The sequence below is a fragment of the Cololabis saira genome, chromosome 16 (assembly GCF_033807715.1).
Source record: "Cololabis saira isolate AMF1-May2022 chromosome 16, fColSai1.1, whole genome shotgun sequence".
In the NCBI taxonomy this organism is placed as follows: domain Eukaryota; kingdom Metazoa; phylum Chordata; class Actinopteri; order Beloniformes; family Belonidae; genus Cololabis; species Cololabis saira.
Window position 1 is genome coordinate 15,787,728 of NC_084602.1, and position 20,186 is coordinate 15,807,913.

General features: G+C 44.0%; 1 protein-coding gene across 1 annotated transcript in view; it reads left to right on the forward strand.

Moving 5' to 3' along the window:
• Window positions 1-17,779, forward strand: part of palm1b (paralemmin 1b) — a 30,762-nt gene extending 12,983 nt beyond the window's left edge. The window contains exons 3-7 of the mRNA XM_061743274.1: window positions 4,368-4,410; window positions 5,818-5,898; window positions 13,822-13,937; window positions 14,328-14,398; window positions 14,645-17,779. Coding sequence (XP_061599258.1) covers window positions 4,368-4,410; window positions 5,818-5,898; window positions 13,822-13,937; window positions 14,328-14,398; window positions 14,645-15,024 — 691 coding nt within the window. The 3' untranslated portion in view covers window positions 15,025-17,779. The remainder of the gene's footprint in view (window positions 1-4,367; window positions 4,411-5,817; window positions 5,899-13,821; window positions 13,938-14,327; window positions 14,399-14,644) is intronic.
• The last annotated feature ends 2,407 nt before the right edge of the window (window positions 17,780-20,186 follow it).

Consider the following 20,186-nt stretch of genomic DNA (forward strand, 5'->3'; position numbering starts at 1 on the left):
GCGTTTCAAAAAAGACAACAGCGATCTATGCAGGCGGTTAATGTGTTCCTGGAAGCATAGCAGCAGCAATGTACTCAACAGGGAATGAGGGTGGGCATCAATCTACTTCCCTCACTTAGCGTAGTATGCACCTGTCTTTCATGACATATTGCCAAAACATCCATATTTTTAGTTTGTTGTTTGTCCATAAATGTGGTTATTGAAATCACTTCCTCCCCGTCTGACGTTGTTGATCAGTTTTATTTATCTCGTCTGTTCTACCCGGTCTCCGAGCCACGCCCTGCCTCCCTGGACATCTTCCTCTTTCTGTCATAAATGTAATTACTCTCCATTGTGTGCCGCAGAGACGTCTGCCCATGTGTCTGCTATCTCTTTCTCTCCGTAAACATACTGTGTTGGAGAGGCAGCAGGATGTGGGCCATAAAGGTTTTTATCTGAACGTTGACTTAGTTTTAGACATAGCAAGTCTTACAGGTTTATTACAGCAGAATTATGGAGGACAGACGCTCAAATTGTGTTGTGAAAAGTTGTCTTTTCTGTGATCTTAACAGAATGAATTACATTTTGTTCCTCCGCAAGTGAGACTTCCTTCTACGCGTCTCCTGCTGCTTCGTTGTTTTTAATCCACGTTTGACAGATGAATCACTGCTGTGTCATCAAAAATGATTTGAAATATTCATGAGCTACAACTCATGTAACATATGCTTTATTTGCTCCCTTGCTGTGTCTGATGGACAAAAAGGAGGTAAACTAAAGGAAGCTCAGCCCTGCAAACTACAGCGCTGCAGGAAGAAAACCTGCACCAGCGCCTAGCATTTGAAAGTGAACTTAAAGAGCGACACAAACGTCAACGAACAGGTATAAATGCAAACTACGAGAAATAAGTCCTGCGTGTGTAGTTCGCATGAGCAACAAGCAACAGACGCTAGCATTGCCAGCTCAGGAGCCAGTTCATCTGATCTACGTCGCCCCTTGTAATGTACATCTTCTGCATTTACGTTTATTATACGGCCTGTGACATTTATAGAGCGGATGAAAAGTTGCAGTACAGAACAAAACTAGTAAATCACTAAATAGTGCACTTCGAATTGAAGGAGTGTCCCTGTGACATAGAATAGCTACATCTAGTTGTATGTATGTTAGGGGTCTGGTGGGGTGAGGTGGGGGGGGGTTAAAAAATAAAAGTGTGTCAAGAAAGTATAATACTTCTGTGTTTATACGTGTGCCTGCGGGGCGATCAGATGACTGCGGTTCTGTTTCAAGACTGTCCTTGTGATGGGGATGCGGCTTGCAGGAACTATGTGGGTATTTATCTGGGAAATGATGCAAGCTAATTCACACTGTGACAGTCGGGGCCTTGGCGCTTTTCGGTGGTAGTGACACAATTATTACAACACATTTTACTTGCGCTGTGGACGACCGGGCTGGTTGGCGGCGTGATTATAGAGTTGTTTTGGCACAGTACTTCTATAAACATCTGATTTTTGACAAGTGTGAAGAAATAAGGACCCAATATTTGCTGTGATGCGACTTTAATTCCAGGCTGGAGTGCTGCTGGCATGGCTTTGAGGTTCCATCAGCATCTTCGGCCTGTACGAAGAGCTTTGATAACAGCTATCTGAAATACAAAATAGTTTTACAGCCGCCACAAGACGCAAGCAGAGAGAGTCAGGGCAGGCATTTTCTGCTCTTGGAGTTGACGCAATCTGTCATTTGGCACCAAGACAGGAAATTTAAACTTTTTAATTGGGGTAATTTCGCGTTCCACATTTCAGTCACAGTATAAAGTTTCCAAATAAAGTTTCAGTTTTATGCCCAATCAGATGTTCCTACCAGAGGTTTTATTGGAATAATCTATAATGATTTTTATTTTAAGTTCAGAATTTATCCCTTTATTGTGCTTAATTTCACATTTCTGAGGGTGGCATAACTGCCAGTTTATGGGCGCCGGGGAGCTCCAGTATAACGTTACAGCAAACATTTATTGTTTCTTAAAGCCAGTGAGCTGGTTTTATTTTTTTATTTATTTTTTTTTTAATTAATTTTGATTGGCCTTATATTACCTTGATTAAGACTCTGTTCTTCAGTTTGGTTTTGTCTGCCGTAGCGTGTCCGGGCAGCACGTCCAAAGGTTGACCTTGGCCGGACTATCAAATGAAAGTGTGGAAGGTGATGTCATCACCCTGTCAAAGTGGGCATCGTCCTCTGCGTGGATGCATTCAGTAGGAAAGTTCTCCTTGGGTTCGCTGTTCCACCGGTCGTATGGGAACCGAGTAATACTTGCGTTAAAAACAACAAGGATGAAGGTGGCGGTATCTGTGGCGGGTTTCTTCATGATCCATCGCTGCCTGCGAATCAGGACCGGGGCTCAGTGGAAGGTGCCAAAGATTGACAGTGGAATCACTTGCTTTTTCTGAAGTCATGTGGTTAAACTGGTTGTTCATAGTTATACTTAAATAAAGTGTGTAATAAGAAATTTTTAAGTATAGATGTCCAGTGCACATCTGCACGTGACAAAAGCAGGCAAAATGACGAAAAACCACTGTCCCGTTTCACTTGTCTCAGGCAGAAATTGTATTATCGTATTTTTGCACTATAAGGCGCACTTAAAATCCTTCATTTTGTTCAAAAATCAGCAGTGCGCCCTATGTATTTCGTTGTGCTTACTGACCTCGGATCAGTATTATGTGGTATGCCGCATTCAAAAAACTCTGGAACAAACAAACAACAAAAAAAATTTTCAACGTCAGACAACTTTAGATAACTAATTATGTAGTACTAGCAAACAATCATCATCCAACATCTAGTCCATGTTACTGTACTATCATTAGATGTCAAGCCAACGTTATGTTTTTAGCCTAAACCCGATTTTAAATCTATATCATAATCCAGTTATAATCAAATGTTGGAATACAACGTTGTTCCAACCTCTGTCTAACTTCAGGTGTCCGTTATCGCTGGCAATGATGAACCAATCAGAGAACAGGACGTAGTACGATGCTCACCTCTTTCACTTTTTATTAGTGGATTTGTGGAAGTATTTCTGTATTATTTACAACTGAACAATATTCTGTGTTATTGTGAATGAGTTATTTAAAGTTTGACTTACCAGAAGGTTTTGTTTCGCTTTATATGTTTTATCATGCACCTTATAACCCGGTGCGCCTTATGTATGAAAATAGACCCGTTCATTTTTAATTGCGCCTTATAATGCGTTGCGCTCAATGGTCGGCAAAATGCGGTATATTTTTTATTTACACATTTTAACTGAGCAGTAAAACTGACAACACGCTGGCAAATTACCAAAAAAGAAAGGAAAATAAACATCAAAGACTCGGATATCCGGATATTTGGATTCAGACCTAGAAACTTCTAAAATTTCATTATGAACGCAACTCACGATTATTATTAGAAACCTCTTTGCAACCAGAAACCTAAAGATATATATATATATATATATATATTTTTTTTTTTTTTTTTCTACAGTGGCATACAGGACAAATGAGAAGGAGTCCACGTTGGCGGTGATTAAAAGCAAACTTCAGCAACTAAATTAGATATTTAATGTAGTCCAATGAGTAATTAAAAACTGGACTAAAACTGACAGAGAATTTAATTAGATTTAGATTTAAAAAATGATTTTCAGATGTGTGGAAACAGCAAAACAAGCTGTATCCAGGTGGCAACAAAAGAAACATTAATGGGTATATTTGGAAGAGGACAAATCTCATATTTAGAGGGTTAAAAATAGCCGGGCTGTGTATGTATTACATTCATAGTATCCCTTTCAGCAGACATACCTCTCAGTGGAGGAGGCTAAAGCTGAGACCCTGGATGTTTTAAATACTTGTTTCTGCATTCGCATGAAAACAGTCTGTTGGTTTCTATTCTGCTTTTTAAAATCCAATCATTATAAGGAACAAAAACAGACGCCTGAGCTGGTGTGAGAGTCGGGATCAGTGTTTTACTCGGACTACATAATGCCAGGCTTCCACTAGAGAGTTCCTTTGACTGCTTTGGGAGTGTCTCAGCTGAACAACAGACGTGCCCCCCCCCCCTCTAGCTCCAAGCCTGCATCCGTCCATCCTCCATCCTGGATCCCTGGTCTGGAACCCATTAGAGCAGGAATCTCCAGCAGTGCCCTGCTCGCGTGTTGACGTGCGCTCGCTGACCCGCCGCGGCAGGGAAAAGGACGCTGATTTAATGCCGCATAGACAGATAGTTAACCTCAGACACTGAGAAGTCGTAGGAAGGTGAATGGCTGGTGAGCAGACGCTCCAGTCAGAGAAAGTTTTGTACGCCTGATGCCGAGAGCCTGCGTGGTTGTTGCTGTCGGCCCCTCAACCTGTCCGTCTTTGTTTTCTCAGGATGGATGAGGTGTCACAAGAGGAGCGACTCCAGGCCATCGCTGTAAGTTGCTTGCACAAACACACACACACACACACACACACACATACACACACAGAGTGTGTTTCTTTCTTGCCCCTTCAGAGCTTGCTGATGGCTGCAGAAACAACAAATCATTGCTGCTTGTCAAGGTCTGATGGCTCGTCTTAATGACCGGACCTTTTAGATCCCATCTTCTTCACCCATTAGAGGAGTCCAATGCTAATGCTCTTCTTTATCTGTCCGTCTTATTGGCTCTCGACTCTCCAGTGTTTGACTTGTCCTTCTCTTTTTTCCCTCTAATCCCTCACTAAATCATGCATGTTTTGATTTATTATCAAATATTTAAAGCCTGTGGCAGGTATACTGGAACATTTCTAAAAATCTGATTTGATAGGTTGTTTAACCAGAGAATTACTAAACTTGTGTGCAACAGTTTCGGGGGATTTTGAACTTTTCCTGCATCAATGGATGCGTCCACCAATCAAGTTTGAGCTTAGCCACTGAAATCGTACGTGGAGGACGGTGAGAAGCAAATGCAGGTCGTTTTGACACACATCGAAGGACAAAGTAGGAAAAACCCATCAATGGCGTCTTCAGCCGTGAAATTCACCTCTCTGCCTGCATGTTTGACGAACACAGATCCCCCAAAAATGAGGGTCGATCCCATCGAAGATCCACGGCCATGGCGAGGGCCCCGGCCAGAAAGCGCAGGGAACCAGTAAAGAAAGAGGGGGGGGATTTAAAGCAAAGTGTAAAAATTAAGTCACCTTTCTTTTTAAATTCGGCTCATTTGTTGCCTCTATAGCAAGGTTGTTGTCACGGTGAAATGACCATGGTGTCATGGTAATTTTTTTCTAATTACAAATTAGAAGAAAAACAAATAACATTGCACGTGCATTAACTATAAAGACGACATGTAATCCAAACATCTAAAATAACACACAAAAAGTACAGGTTCAGTGATTCGGGTGTCGTAGCGCTCAGTAGGTCCAACTTGAACACCGTGCCGTCTCTAGCGATAACTCATGCGTTCCCTTTCTAACATATTCGCAGAAGAAGAGCCTTCAGTGCGTGTTCGCTCCACTTTTATGAGGAAATACCTCACAGTTCTGGTATTGCTGATGATGTAACATCTCTTATAACTTTAGTCTTGAATATTGAAAACCTTCTGGTGTTGGGCTGATTCACTGCCGCCACATTTGGAACTGCTTTAACGCCTTGTTCTTATGCTCTCTTATGATAATTGTAAATCTCTGGTGTGGAAGTTGGAACATTTCCCGCTCTGATGTCACTCGTCTGCAAACCTCAAGGCCCGGAGAGATGGATTTCTCTCGTGGCCGTAAAGAACCCAGCTGCTTTGCAACCAACACCCCTTGTCAGCACTTTAAAGTAAGTAAGTCGTAATAATGTGTGTGTGTGTGGTAACAGGAGAAGAGGAAGAAGCAGACGGAGATTGAAAACAAGAGGAGGCAGCTGGATGACGATCGACGGGAACTCCAACATCTGAAGGTATGCGCCCACTTCCACTCGCGTGTACATTTTGCATGCATTCCATTTGCGCTGCTTTAGTTGGGAAAACTTTAGGTAGAATTGTATAATGGAGTAAAAATGAACACGACAAGAGTAAAGTGTTCCCCCACCTAACCCAGGCAGTCCTTTCTTCTTTCATCACTGCACCAACTCACTTTTTGCATGTTATTGTACCACCTTCTTCCAGTTCACTGTTATTTTTACAGTTTTTGAGCCAATTTAAAATTAGTGAAGTCTTTAACAGGAAAGACATTCATCCTGGACGCCAGATGAGCCACACAAATACGGCTCTAAAAACTTTATTTGAACTCTTAAACATACGTCATTCCCTCTTGTAATATTTAAGTTCAGCTACCGTTTCAGGATTTTTATACAGAACGTATGAAAAATATTGTTTTATACCGCAACAATTGATCCGTTGCGCCATAATGGTTTCATACTGTACACTTCACTAGCCGTTTATCTGACATTGGAAAAAATATTGGAACTTTTGCATGAGTCTGAAAGAAGTTGTACCTGACGGAACTTTTCATAGTCGAGTCTTCAACCAGATCATACACTTGAAGTTGAGCTAAAAATGTTTAACTGAACCAAAACCGGGCCACATGTTCTGCACGTGATTGACAGGATGTATGAAAAGTCGCTGGACAAGCTTAAAGCAGGCGCTGGTGCTAGCTATAGTGTCGCAGTCTGTCTCACTTTAGTTTGTAAGTCGTTCCCTTCATGTGCATGTGTAATAGGATGAAGATAGGAGTCCAATTAGCTGCCTAGCTGCTTACCTTAACGTTATTAAGAAACATTCATTCATCGACTGGTTCAGATTTACATGGTTCTGTGACCTCCCAGACCCAGATCAACGATCCCGCCACCTCGTCCTTATCGCCCTACAACTTCATGTTGTTCTGCATTTGATGTCCATCAAAAGTGGTGTCAATGCTGTAATTGAATTTAAAAAAGGAGGGGCTAGAGTTAAATAGAGTAGCTGACTCCACCCCCTAAAAACCAAACTCCCATCATGTCAGAGCAAACACGTTTGACTTTGTTTGAAAAGCGCTCCGGCCCTCCGCTGATAACACGAAACACGTGTGTCATCTGCAACCCCCTCACACCTCTCCCTAACCAGAAGTTGAAGCAGGGGAAAAAAAACTGCCGGGAATCGGGCCGTGTGAGCGAGCGCCGTTGGAGCACCCACGCAGCAACACTTAACTCAGCCGTTCCTCTCAAAATCTGTCAGTCCGACGTAGCGAGATACTCCCCGACTGCTGCTGTCACGGAATGTTCAGAATGGACGTCAGATAAGGCCGACAGCTCCTCCACATGCTGTTTACACACACACACACACACACACACACACACACACACACACACACACACACACACACACACACACAATCGTATCAGAGCCAAGGCTATTGTCAGCGCATGTGTCAGCGCTATCAAAGCTATTTCAGCCCTGGACGCTTCAGCCGCTCGCCAGATAAGGCCAAAGGTTGGAGAAGCGTTTGTAAAAGTGCTCGTGACCCGGTGCTGTTGACCCCCTGCCGCGCCTCCACTTTTTTTTTTTTCTATTTTCAGAGCAAACCATTGTAAACCTGTGAATGCACGTGTGTGCACGTTTTGAGTTTTTTTTTTTTTGCGTGCGTTGCGTCATAAAAGAACACAGAAGCCCCCGGACAATGCGGTGGGCTTTTGCAGAGGAAACAGATTTTTGTCCCACTCCCACCAACAGGAAGCCGCTCTTACGCCCACCGCACCCCCGCTTTCGCCTCTCTCACGCGCGCGGGGCGCTCGTGCACGCGCGTATGCACAAACACCTAGAGAGGGACGTGGGATCGTGCCGCCCAGTCGTATTAAAAGGCTCTTTTGTGCACCAAGTGCTCATTTTGGAAATGCAACATTTATGTGGAAAAGCCAATAAAAGTCTGAATTTACAAGTCTCGTTTATATTTACCTGTTGCACAGCTAAACCCTGCTAATATCGTGACACCCAGAGTGTACTACAGCGTCGTTAACGCTGAGAGCTGGGGTAGGAGCTCTGGTTTGAATCAGCAAACAAAGACAGGTGTGTTTCATGCAAACAGGAATCTACACCTCTGTCAGTTAAGACTTGTTAATGTTAATACCCTTTATGCTGAAAGGGAGTTTTTTTTATAAGGCTTCGCCTGCACACACCACCGTAATAAATCTGTAATAAACCAGTCAAGATGTGAACACGGTGTAGATCAGGGATTCATCTGGTGGGGCAGGACCCAAAAGTGGGCCGTAGATCCGTTTTCAGTGTGTCGCGGGCCTTTCCTTTAGATGAATGTTAAACTCTCGGGTAAATCTTAAGGTTTCTGTGTCATTTTCTGCACTTTAAAATTTTGCAGAAAAACACTGTTAAAAATGGCTCCTTGATTGTTACGTCAACCTCGTGTTTAAAGCGTGTTTAAAGCTAGACCTATGTTTGGGAACTACCTTTCAGTTGTTGTGCTTTTTAATTTCACGTTTTTACATGAAAGCACTTTTAATTCTATAAATTCTGAAATTTAAATGGATTTTATCTTCAACCGAATAGGAGAACTTGAACGTTTTCACCAATTTGTGTCATTAAGTGGTCATGCTGGGTCCGGACTCTGGACCAACTGAGAACCACTAGTGCAGATGTTACACCACTTTTAAACACACTACCACCTGAATGCCTGACGAAACGGAGAAGAAGTGTCCTGGCGCCGACTTTTAAGAACAGGGGAGACGTGCAGAGTTGTGGCAACTACTGAGGAATAAAGCTGATGAGCCGTAGGTGCTGCAGGTGTGACGGAGGTGGAGGTGGGACTGCATCAAGGATTGGCTCCCCTCTTGTTTGCGATGATGATGGACGGACTGACAGATGAGGTTACGCAGGAATCTCCATGGACTATGATGTTTGCAGTAGGAATGGGCGATATTTTACCGTTCACGATAAACCGTCATAAAAATTCCCCACGGTAAAAATTTGTCATCTCACGATAAAAACGATAAATTGAGGAAATGAGAAAAAAAGACAGAAAGAAAGAAATGAGCCTGAAAGAAAGAAAGAAAGAAAGAAAGAAAGAAAGAAAGAAAGAAAGAAAGAAAGAAAGAAAGAAAGAAAGAAATGAGCCTGAAAGAAAGAAGGAAAGAAGGAAAGAAAGAAAGAAAGAAAGAAAGAAAGAAAGAAAGAAAGGAAGAAAGAAAGAAAGAAAGAAAGAAAGAAATGAGCCTGAAAGAAAGAAAGAAAGAAAGAAATTTGCCTGAAAGAAAGAAAGAAAGAAAGAAAGAAAGAAAGAAAGAAAGAAAGAAAGAAAGAAAGAAAGAAAGAAAGAAAGAAAGAAATTTGCCTGAAAGAAAGAAAGAAAAAGGAAAGAAAGAAAGAAAGAAAGAAAGAAAGAAAGAAAGAAAGAAAGAAAGAAAGAAAGAAAGAAAGAAAGAAAGAAAGAAAGAAAGAAAGAAAAAGGAAAGAAAGAAAGAAAGAAAGAAAGAAAGAAAGAAAGAAAGAAAGAAAGAAAGAAAGAAGAAAAGGAAAGAAAGAAAAAGGAAAGAAAGAAAGAAAGAAAGAAAGAAAGAAAGAAAGAAAGAAAGAAAGAAAGAAAAAAAGAAAGAAAGAAAGAAAGAAAGAAAGAAAGAAAGAAAGAAAGAAAGAAAGAAAGAAAGAAAGAAAGAAAGAAAGAAATTAGCCTGAAAGAAAGAAAGAAAAAGGAAAGAAAGAAAGAAAGAAAGAAAGAAAGAAAGAAAGAAAGAAAGAAAGAAAGAAAGAAAGAAAGAAAGAAAGAAAGAAAGAAAGAAAGAAAGATTCCCTTTGATGACACTTTTTGTATTGGTATTTTTTTATCGTCATTTTTATCGTTATCGGGATAAATGCCAGAAATTATCGTGATACATTTTTTAGTCCATACCGCCCATCCCTAGTTTGCAGATGACATTATGATCTGTAGTGAGAGCGGGCAGTAGGGGGAGGAATGTCTAGAGAGGTGGAGGTATGCCCCGGCTTGTGTTGGTGTGGGCTCTTGTGCGGGCCAACCGGGTCGGGGGACCTCCTGGTCATTTTGGAGTGCTGGGTGGGGGAGACTGGTCTTCTGTGGTTTTGGTGTCGGGGTGCAGCATGGTGGAATTGGGGGGGGGGGCTGGGTGCTCCCAGGGTGCTCTGTGTATGTGAGTGTGAGACTCTGCAGATCAGAATTTAGCCCCTCTTACATTGATACCCTGCAGATCTAGGGTGTCACCTTTACACTGACCGAGGCGCGGTGGCGAGTCGAGCTGCCCTGCAAATAACTTCTCCACGGGGAGTCTTAACCCCGGGTCAGGTCTAATGTAAACAGAATAACGCGCGGGGGGCGGGTCGTGGGAGGGGTTTGTTGATCACGTAACCTGAGTACAACCCAACAGGGGAGGGTTGTTTTATTTTTATATTACTATTTTATTAAATCTGAGAGCTACACAGTCTCAGAGCCGAGGACGCCATAAACCGTCGTATGTCCAGCACAAAGGATGGTCCATTTTTTGAACAACTAGCCACAAAAATGACAAACTAGGGCTTTGCAAGAAGCAAAACCCGGCCAAAAAACGTCCATCCCGATGTTCATCCATCTTTGTTTTGAAAATGACAACTGTGTCTGACGACTTATAAATGCTGCTGATATAGGGAGAATGCGTAATTCTACACGCCCACACGGCCTACATTACGTTATGGGGATAACGCCTCCCGACTCGCCTTACCTTCAGGCACGGGCTTCTAAATAAAACCCCTTGCGTTTATATTACCCAACGCACGTTCATCATCCAGCAGTAATAGGGGGATCCAATCTAAAAACGCCTTTTGACTGTTTTATTTGAGGTCCACTGAGGTGGCGTATGACGACATAAAACAGAAGACAAGAAAACCTCGGTCGTCGTCCAAACACTGCCGGGACCTAACGGTGTGTCCACATTCAGAGGTCGAGAGAGAAGAACTGCCCTGATGAGACGTCCTATCTCAACACGAGCGCTCACTAACGAGCATGTTACACCTCGTTAGTTAAGTCTGTGTGAAAACCGAACTGAAGAAGTGGACGCTTTTAGCTCCTCCCCCAAGAGTAGCTTCATTGTTTATGTTTATTTGGACTAATTACAGTTGGTTAAAACAGATATCTACCTGATAACAGTTATTTTAAAGTGAGCCTCCTCCCGTCACAGCTGTTCGCTTCATTTGGGTGTGTGTGTGTGTGCGTGTGTGTGTGTGTGTCTGTGTCTCTGTGTGTGTGTGTGTGTGTGTGTGTGTGTGTGTGTGTGTGTGTGTGTGTGTGTGTGTGTGTGTGTGTGTGTGTGTGTGTGTCTGTGTGTGTGTGTGTATTACAGTTCCGCCCTTTGTCTGCTACGTCAGCAGCTTTTACTCCACCGAACAATGGAAAGAGACATAACTTCAGCAGTCCAGCTTTACGACTTTTCATGCAGCCCAGCGTGCACACGCGTGTCCATGTGCGCATGAGTGCGCACATTAAGTGATGTCAGGCGTTTGGAGTAGCAGGGTGTGGTGAGAGGGCCAGCAAGACTGAGAGTGCAGAGAGAGAGAGAGAGAGAGAGAGAGTGCAGAGAGAGAGGGAAAGAGGAGGTCGGGAGGGAAAGCAGCTTTGGATCCAGTACCCAGGAGGCCGTGCAGGACTCGGGGAAGGAGCAGTGTTGAGTTACACCGTGTGAGAGTGTGCTACAAAGCCCCGTCTGGAGCCAAATGACTCAATAGTGAATGTAAGACGGTGTAAACAGGACAGCTGGCCGCTCAACACAAACAAACAGAGCAACATGCTGTTGATGGGGAAGCGCGGGAGGCGCGGCCCGACATCCACCGTGTCCAAGTTCACGAACTTTATGACAGATAGAGAGGTGGACTGGGCCAGAGGTGAAAGAGGGGTGGGGGGATTTTTTTTAGATTTTTTTTTTTTCTGTTGAAATTCATATCGCATCACTGGAGAGGAATTCACACTCAGCCCCGTTTGTGAACTCCTTTTCTTGTGCATTTTCATTCGGACGTGTTTTCAGGATCAGGACAGCTGCGAGTAAGACGCTGTTATATTTACCTCCAAGCACGCCGAGCATCTGCTTTGATATCAGCACGGGAGGTGCACGTGGAACGGGAGGCATGATAGGAATACAAGGCTGCTGGGATATCATGGGGGGGTGTAATGATGGAAAGAGGAGAAGTGAGAGGCAGGGGAGGCACTGGATGAAAATGTAATCCCCATGCTGTTTATTTTAAGTACCGTTCTGGAGTTTATCAGGTCTCCGTAACGATCTTTGGGTGAAGCGTTTACTATCGCGGCTCTGGTTACTCCCGACCCTCGTAATAACCGCCAGGCTCCTGTTGCCTGGCCAGCTGCGTTCATTCACCATCGCCGCGAAGCGGGCTTGGTGCCCCGCCCTCTCTCTACCACTCCCACCGGGGGAGAGAACGGACCGTCCGGTACTCCTTTTCCTTTGGGGTGTTTTCTTCAGGGGAGGCCACAGCGAATCATCTGGCTCCATCGAACTCTATCCCCCACCTCCTCTTCTATCACACCACCTGGAAGCCGTTGAGTTTTCCAGATATCCATCTGTCCGTCCGCTTTCTACACCCGCTCAATCCCGTGCAGGGTCACGGAGGTCTGCTGGAGCCGCCCCGCCCGCAGCTCGTTGCAGGGACACGCCCTGGACAGGTCACCAGTCAATCACAGGGCCACATGTACCGACAAACAACCATGCACGCTCACGTACCTGCACGTACCCTGCAAAATGCTGTTGGCAACAACAGGATGGCTGTTGGTGCTTAACTGTGATCATTTTTTATGTTCTTAAAGTTAAATAAATCACATAATTGTGGCAGATTAATCCATCCATCCATCCATCTTCTTCCGCTTATCTGTTCCCGGGTCGCGGGGACAGCAGCCTCAACAGGGATGCCCAGACTTCCCTCACCCCAGACACTTCCTCCAGCTCTTCCGAGGGGAGTCCGAGGCGTTCCCAGGCCAGCCGAGAGACATGGCGGCAGACTAAATCATTTTCAATATTTTCTTGTTAGTTGACACATCTAAACAACAGGTTTTAAAACCTAATAGCTAAATAAAATGGTTTGAACCACAATTTATTACCCGATTAGTTGATTAATCGTTAAAATAACATCTAAAAACTGTAGAGATGGTCATCAGTTGCAGCCCTACCTGCGTCACATGCTTTGAGTGGTTGGACGCCTTTCCACTGGCGTCCAGAGGTAGTTTCCCCTGCGCCTGTCGGTACGAAAGCCTCCTGGAAAACAAAGTCGGACCCAGAGAAACCAGGCTAATTATTTGTGCAGAAGAAGAAAAGAACTGGGATGAGCTGTGCGAACTAAAGCTCCTGGACATCGATGCGGTTCAACATTAGCGCGGGTCTGTTTTCTTCCGACTTGTGACTTCTCTTCTTTTTTTTTTTCCAGTCCCGTGCTCGGTTGAGCATAATGGGAGAATTATATGCTCGTTTGGATTCCTCGGTTCAATCGTGGCAGCTTCAATCCTCTTTATCCACTTGGCACGAAGTCTGGCAGCGAGCGGCTGAATCGCAGCGGCAGCAGACAGCGCGTGAACCTGACAAAACTCAGGGGTAGATTTTAGTTTTCGATTAACACAAAAGGCTCGCCGAGAGTGCCACTAATCTCTTCTGCAGAAGAAAAAAAAAATGTGTTGACGATGAAGTGAGAAAGGCATTTTAGGTCACTGAGGTGCTTATAATATGTTAACCAGCACAACCGAAGCAGCACATATGCATGCAAGTCATCCTTCACCGCACATATATATATATATATATATATATATATATATATATATATATATATATATATATATATATATATATATATATATATATATATATATACACACACATGTATATAAACCCATTGGAACTGGTTGTGTTTCCCCGCAGTCGAAGGCACTGAGGGAGCGCTGGTTGCTGGATGGAGCTCCTGCAGAAGAGGAGACGCAGAAGCGACTGCAGGAGGACGAGATGAAGACCAAACTTCTGGAGCAGGTCATCCTCAAGTGAGCATCTTTCATACCTCTAAATGTCTGGTCCTTGAAACCATCGTCATTTCTGTGTCTTTTTAAACTCTCGTAGACAGTCAAAGTAATCCTCCAAGGATTGAATCGAGGCGGCCGCGCTTCCTTACCTCGGTTCTTGGAGATGCTTCACCCTCCACTCAGAAGCATCGTCAGATCAACTTGACTTATGAACTCACGGTTCTCCCTCCGGTCAATTTGAGCTGAAGATGTGCTTCTGGGTCGAAGGTGAAACATCTTTGGGGTGGTTCTGTTCCACCTTGAAAAAGGTTCCCGAGCGTTTTCGCCTGCACGCGTTAGCATTTGTGGTCAGAACGAGCGTGCGGAGTCGTCCCAGTCACTCAGCTCCACCTGTCTGTGTATTTGAAACAGACTGGAGGAAGAAATCGACGAGTTGGAGACGGGCGAGCCAGACAATAAAGGTGTGGTCAAAGAAAATGGAGGTAAGTCCTGTGCCCATGGCAACGCATCAGGCAGGAAACCATGACAACGGCACCTGGCCACCTGTGTCCGACAGAGAAAGCCAGCTAATAATAGTCTCTTCATTTGCTCTAATAAACTGCCTGTCTCCGGCGGAGGTCATTCAAACAATATTTCCTCTCTTTCTTTTGTCTCCCTGACTTCACCCTGACCACCTTCTTCGCGTGGACTCTGGCGCGCTCTCGTCGGTGCTCTGCTGCCCCCTGTAGGTGAGAACGGGGTGGTGCAGAACTCCGGCCAGACGCCCAAGAGAGAGGTGACGGGCATTGAAGCCAAGCTGCTGGGTCCCAGTCCCGACCAGGCCAGCGCAGACAACCCCGTCACCCTGGTGTTCATGGGCTACAAGACCGTGGAGGAGGAGCAGGAGAGCCGCGCCGCCCTGGGCATGGAGGGCGTGGACGGCAACGTGAAGGCCGAGTTTGTTGTGATTGAGGATGGGGAGGGGAAGGCGGGAGCAGACGCAGCCACGGAGGAGCAGGCCCCGCCCAATGGCAGTATGGCAGAGAAGGAGAAGGCCAACGGAGGTGGGGAAGATGGAGAGAAGGAAAAAGAGAAGAAACAGAGCTGCAAATGCTGCGTGGTCATGTGAGCTGGCATGTGTGCGTGTTTGTGTGTGTGCGTGTGTGTGTGTGTGTGTGTGTGTGTGTGTGTGTGTGTGTGGCTGGATGTGTATGGATGAGTACACACCTGCACCCGTGCAGGCCTGCGTGCTGTTGCATGAGTCTATATTTGCAGATGTGTGTTAATCTGTGTTTGTGTGAAAGTGCGTGTGTGTGTGTGTGTGTGTCAGAACTGAGAGAAAAATAAAAAAAATTAAATAAAAAATAACGAGAGCCGAAGTACAGTTACACAGCCAATATACCAACAACGAGAGCCAAAACCCGCTCCAGCTACAAGAACTCAAAGACTCATAAGTACACTTTACTATATATACTTTCTCTGACGCGTATTTGACCTTTGATTTCTATTGATATTTTTCTATTTTTCTGTCTTGACATTTCTATTGTATTCAGTATGTATATCTTTATTATGGGACTGTGTACTGTGTGTTCATTGTTATTATGTTGGAAAAAAGAAACTATTGGCTGTCTGGATTGTACCGCTACCCAATGGGATATAAAAAAAAATAAAAATCTGGAAACTAAACAATTTAAATCAAATCTGCAAACTATGAAGGACACAGATACTATATATATATATATATATATATATATATATATATATATATATATATATATATATATATATATATATATATATATATATATATATATATATGTATATATTTCTCTGTGTGGTCCAACCAACCTATTTATCACTCAATTTCATAATGCAATATTGTCTAAGACATTATTTTGAATAGTATTTTAATATATTGATATGAAATTATGTTTTATACAACGTATTTATTGTTTTTTGGTTCTCTATATCATCTCCAAACCATTAACTGCATGTTAGCTTGCGAGCACCACCAGACTACACTCATGACAAGTGTCTGTGCTTTCGTGGACTCCTGTGTGCTCATATCTTTAGTCACGCGAGTCGTTCTGTCAGTGACGGTGAATATAATTGCAGTGTTTAGAGGAACGCATCAAAAAGAGGCACCTAGAGCCGCTGGCCGCGTTGCAGATCACGTTAGCTGAATGCCAGAGTCCATGTGTGGCACGTGTACACGACGATCACGGCTTTTGTGTTGTTTGAATAAGATGGGCTCTTAAAGGCTGAAGTGGTTCTGTTGGCTCGGCAGCAGAATCCATGTAGATTTCAGCGACGTGGCACTGCATGAAGCCTTGCAGCTTTTTCACTTATTAGGTCTTTGTTATTTCACTTTCACTTTTGAATGTAAATCCAGGGGTTAAATTGGGATTTATTCCAGCTTTTTTTTTTTTTCCCAGTTTACTGGGGAAAAAAAAGAGAAGCCTTTTGTCCTTTTATGTACCAAATAAAATTCAATGATACTGTAACTTCACTGTGTTGTTGGACTGTTGTTGGTCTCTGTCCTGCCTGCTCCCAGTTTAACCCCTGACCACGCGTTTGTACACCTGGGCCCAGTCGCACCTGACGTGCACAAGTACTAAAGAGGATGAGGGCGTTTTAAGGGACTTTCCATATATATATATATATATATATATATATATATGGGGACCTTAAATCTTGTCAGCCTTAAAGTATAATATGAAGAGTTAAATTGTGCCCAGGTACCCAAGCTCATTTTTGTCACATTTATTTTGTGTTTTTAATTATTTGTGGTCATTTTTGAGGAGAAAAGCTGTTTTCAGACGAAGCGTGCATGTCGACTGGAGCGGTTCAAGGCCCGGGACGCCCCCGGTCCTCCAGTCTCCTGCATCGCTGACGCGTCCGCTCCCCCGGGTTCATCCTCACATCCTTTCACTCACCAACACCCCCCCCCCCCCCCAGCCCCTCTAGTCTCCCACAAGGGGGGACGAACAATCCCAAAGTCAACGCAGAACTCCATCCTCCAGCTGCCGTTCGAATCGTTCCCTCCGTCTTGCTCAAATTTATCAGGTGAGGAGCCCCAGTTCTGCTACCTCCTGCACATTCTCGTGGAGTAAGAAGGTATTTTGCAAACCTCAGTGCCAGATGCAAGCGCTCGAGTCCTGCCTGCTTTTGTTCCACCGGAGAAATGATCCCTTCTTACATTCCAAAAGGAGGTCAGCAGGTGTGGACGGATGAAGCAGGGCCTACGCCTCCCAGATGTACAGCTCCACCACATTTGTACAACCTCGTTTCTTATATTGATTCATGCCTTCTGTTTGTTGATGTTTCTTTTTTTTTTGATGGCCTCCTTGTAAAGGGCTGTATATTGTACTTGATGTTTCTATTTAAAAAAAAAAAGAACGAGAGAGCGATGTCTTGTTGTATTGTCGGTGCCTTCGTCAGGTTCATTTGTCTGATGCCATTTTTAAAGTCGGAGGGGTTTTTTTCCTCGCTGTGCTCCTGGTTGCGAGGACCCACTGGAAACACTGCCTTCTGCTCAGAGGGAGCAGCGCACACCCGCGCCAGAACCGTAACACCTGTAGGTGACATGCAGACTGCTGTTGGTGTCTTAAAAAAACAACTTTGTATTCTATATTAACTTTTTGTTTATTTCCAAATGTATTTTTCTTTTCTTTTTTATCTCAACATCTGCAAGATGATTACCCACAATTTTACACTCTGAAGGGATGCAACCAATGCCCTATGCCTATATGCACGTGTATATGCACAGTTTGTGTCTATATGCAGACATGCATCCAGACAAAAGACATATATGTGCACATTTTATGAGCTGAAGCTTTGCTTATTAGTGGGTCGCTGGGGCAGCAGCAGAAAAAAAAAGAAAACAAACTTGTGTTAAACCAATGCCTGTTCATCTATTCTGTGGCCATCTAAATGTTTAATCTTAAATAAAAACCACTGTTTGTTAACAGCACATCTGATAAGTTTGTATGTGACTAACCACCTATCTGTTCAATCTGGACAAAATAATACAAATGTATAGGTGAAATGACGAATGATGAATGCACAAATGGGCGCAGGAAGGCCTTCTGGGGACATGGGCAACAGATCATACACTGATAATCCATCCATTAATCACAGTGCTAAAACAACTGCTTATTGAAAAGACCATGACACTGATCCAATTTGAAGCAGTCTAATTTATAGAGACGGCGTGTGAATAGTGAATAGTGGTGTGAATAGTGAAATCAGAGGTGGGATTTAAGATTGAAGACTGAAGCTTATAGAATGAAAATGAAGCTGCGATGTTAGCAGAAAAATCTAAAAATGTACCCCCAAACTGAAGCTGTTTGCCATCCTTTTGTCGTGGATGGTGCAGTACCGAGAAGCTGCCACTAGGGGGCTCACGCGCACTGTTTGGATTCATTCTGCCGCACACGGATGTAAAACAAATTGTAGTGTTTGCGTGAGTGATGAGAGAGAAGCGATAAGGTTAATTAGGGAGACAAAGAGGACAAAGGTTAAAACAGGGCTGTATTTAAAGGGAAATTCAGTATTCATGTATTCATCAGAACCTCCATAATGATATGTCTGCACTATTCAGTAATAGTATATCTGAGAAATCTGTGAAGAACAAATGAGCCAGAGGATGGAGATTTTACTATCGATGTTTTAAGGTCACCCCACTGACACTGATTTTCCACACTTGGAAAATACTAGATTGAACCAATGACACAGACAAATAGGAAGAATAAGAACGGAAAAGAGATTGTGTATTTAATGGGAAATATAAAGTTCAAGGAGTCCAAACTCTGATTGAGGTATGGGGCACATAAATCATCTCAATCAGCTCCACAATGGTAGCAAAATCTAATTGCTACCAGGCTGTCAGTTTCCCATAATTACTGTTCTTCTATAATCAGTATGTTAGACAGGCACAGACCCGTAATACAATGAAACAATCAAACATGCAGACCTCATGGGTGCAGCAGTGTTGCAGCACCAGCTGCTGTCCAGGGTTCACATCTTCCTAAAACACACTGCACGCAGCTCACCCACTACCTGGACGACTGTGGTGGTCTGCCACTCCGAGCCCGCGCCGTGAGATATTTCATCTAAGTTTCTGATATCTGGTGTTCATTTTCCAAAGAAACAAGTTGTTGTGTTGGTCGGTCAAAAAGTTGGAGATTGATGGAGTTAACGCAGAATTATTATTTTTTTCCGTGCTTGAGAACATTTAATTGGATGTCTGAAGTTGCCGTCAAGTCAAACACGTGAGATAACACAACTGTAACACTTGGATTTGGGTCTAGTAGACGTCAAGACTGCTTAAACCGAGACCAAGACTCTACCAACACCAGAGAGTATCAAGACCAACACATAGGTGCGTCCCAATACTCCCCCTCGCCCTCCTTTTCTACACTAAAGCCCCTTTCACACAGCCAGTTCGAGGCGGGAACGTTGCGCCTTTAAGCCGCCTCGCTGTTCTGTGTGAAAGTCACGGAGGCGGAATGGGGGGGCCAAGTGGCCCCACCAATAAGCCGGCAGTGGAGGTAGTCACAGAGCCGTCACAGAGACGAAACGGGGTCTGTGTGAATGACACAGCCGGCATGCCGCTGACATGACGGTCGGACTGACGCTGTCGTCACGCCTCTGATTGCGGAACGCCGGCATGCTGTGTGAATTTACAGACGGGAGCGGCGTTATGCCGGCGTTGTATGGTTCTGTGTGAACCAACAAAGGCGGCGTATTGGCAGGACTTCTTTACACCAATATTGCGGAATCTCTGTGTGAAAGGGGCTTAAATCTAACTTTTGCGCGTTCCCGTGAAGGTAGTGGTGTCCCAATTCCTCTTTTCACCAAGGGGGAGGGGGCATAACGAGGGCTAGGGGCTGAGAATAGCCCCTTCAAATCGAGGGATTTCAGATGCTGACTTGGCGAGCGAGGGGGTATGAAAATTTCCCAGAATGCTTTTCGTCGTCATTTGCGGACTGAATCAAAAAAAAAAACATGGAGGACATTTCTTGTTTTTTTGGGAATAAAATCAATATTTTGAGTTAGTTTCTGCATAAAAATGCGTTTTGATTACATTTCTCGGCGCAAACCAATATTTTACTTTCATAATATTCACTCAGTGAATGTACATAATACCTTTTTTGTCCGTTGTTCGCTAAGATCGCGCCGGAATATGGTTACGTAACCTACGTAAGCTCCGCCGTAGGTTACGTAAGCTACGCCGTAGGCTGCGTCTATTTAAAGCTCGCCGACCGAGGAAAACATCCTTTGCAGACT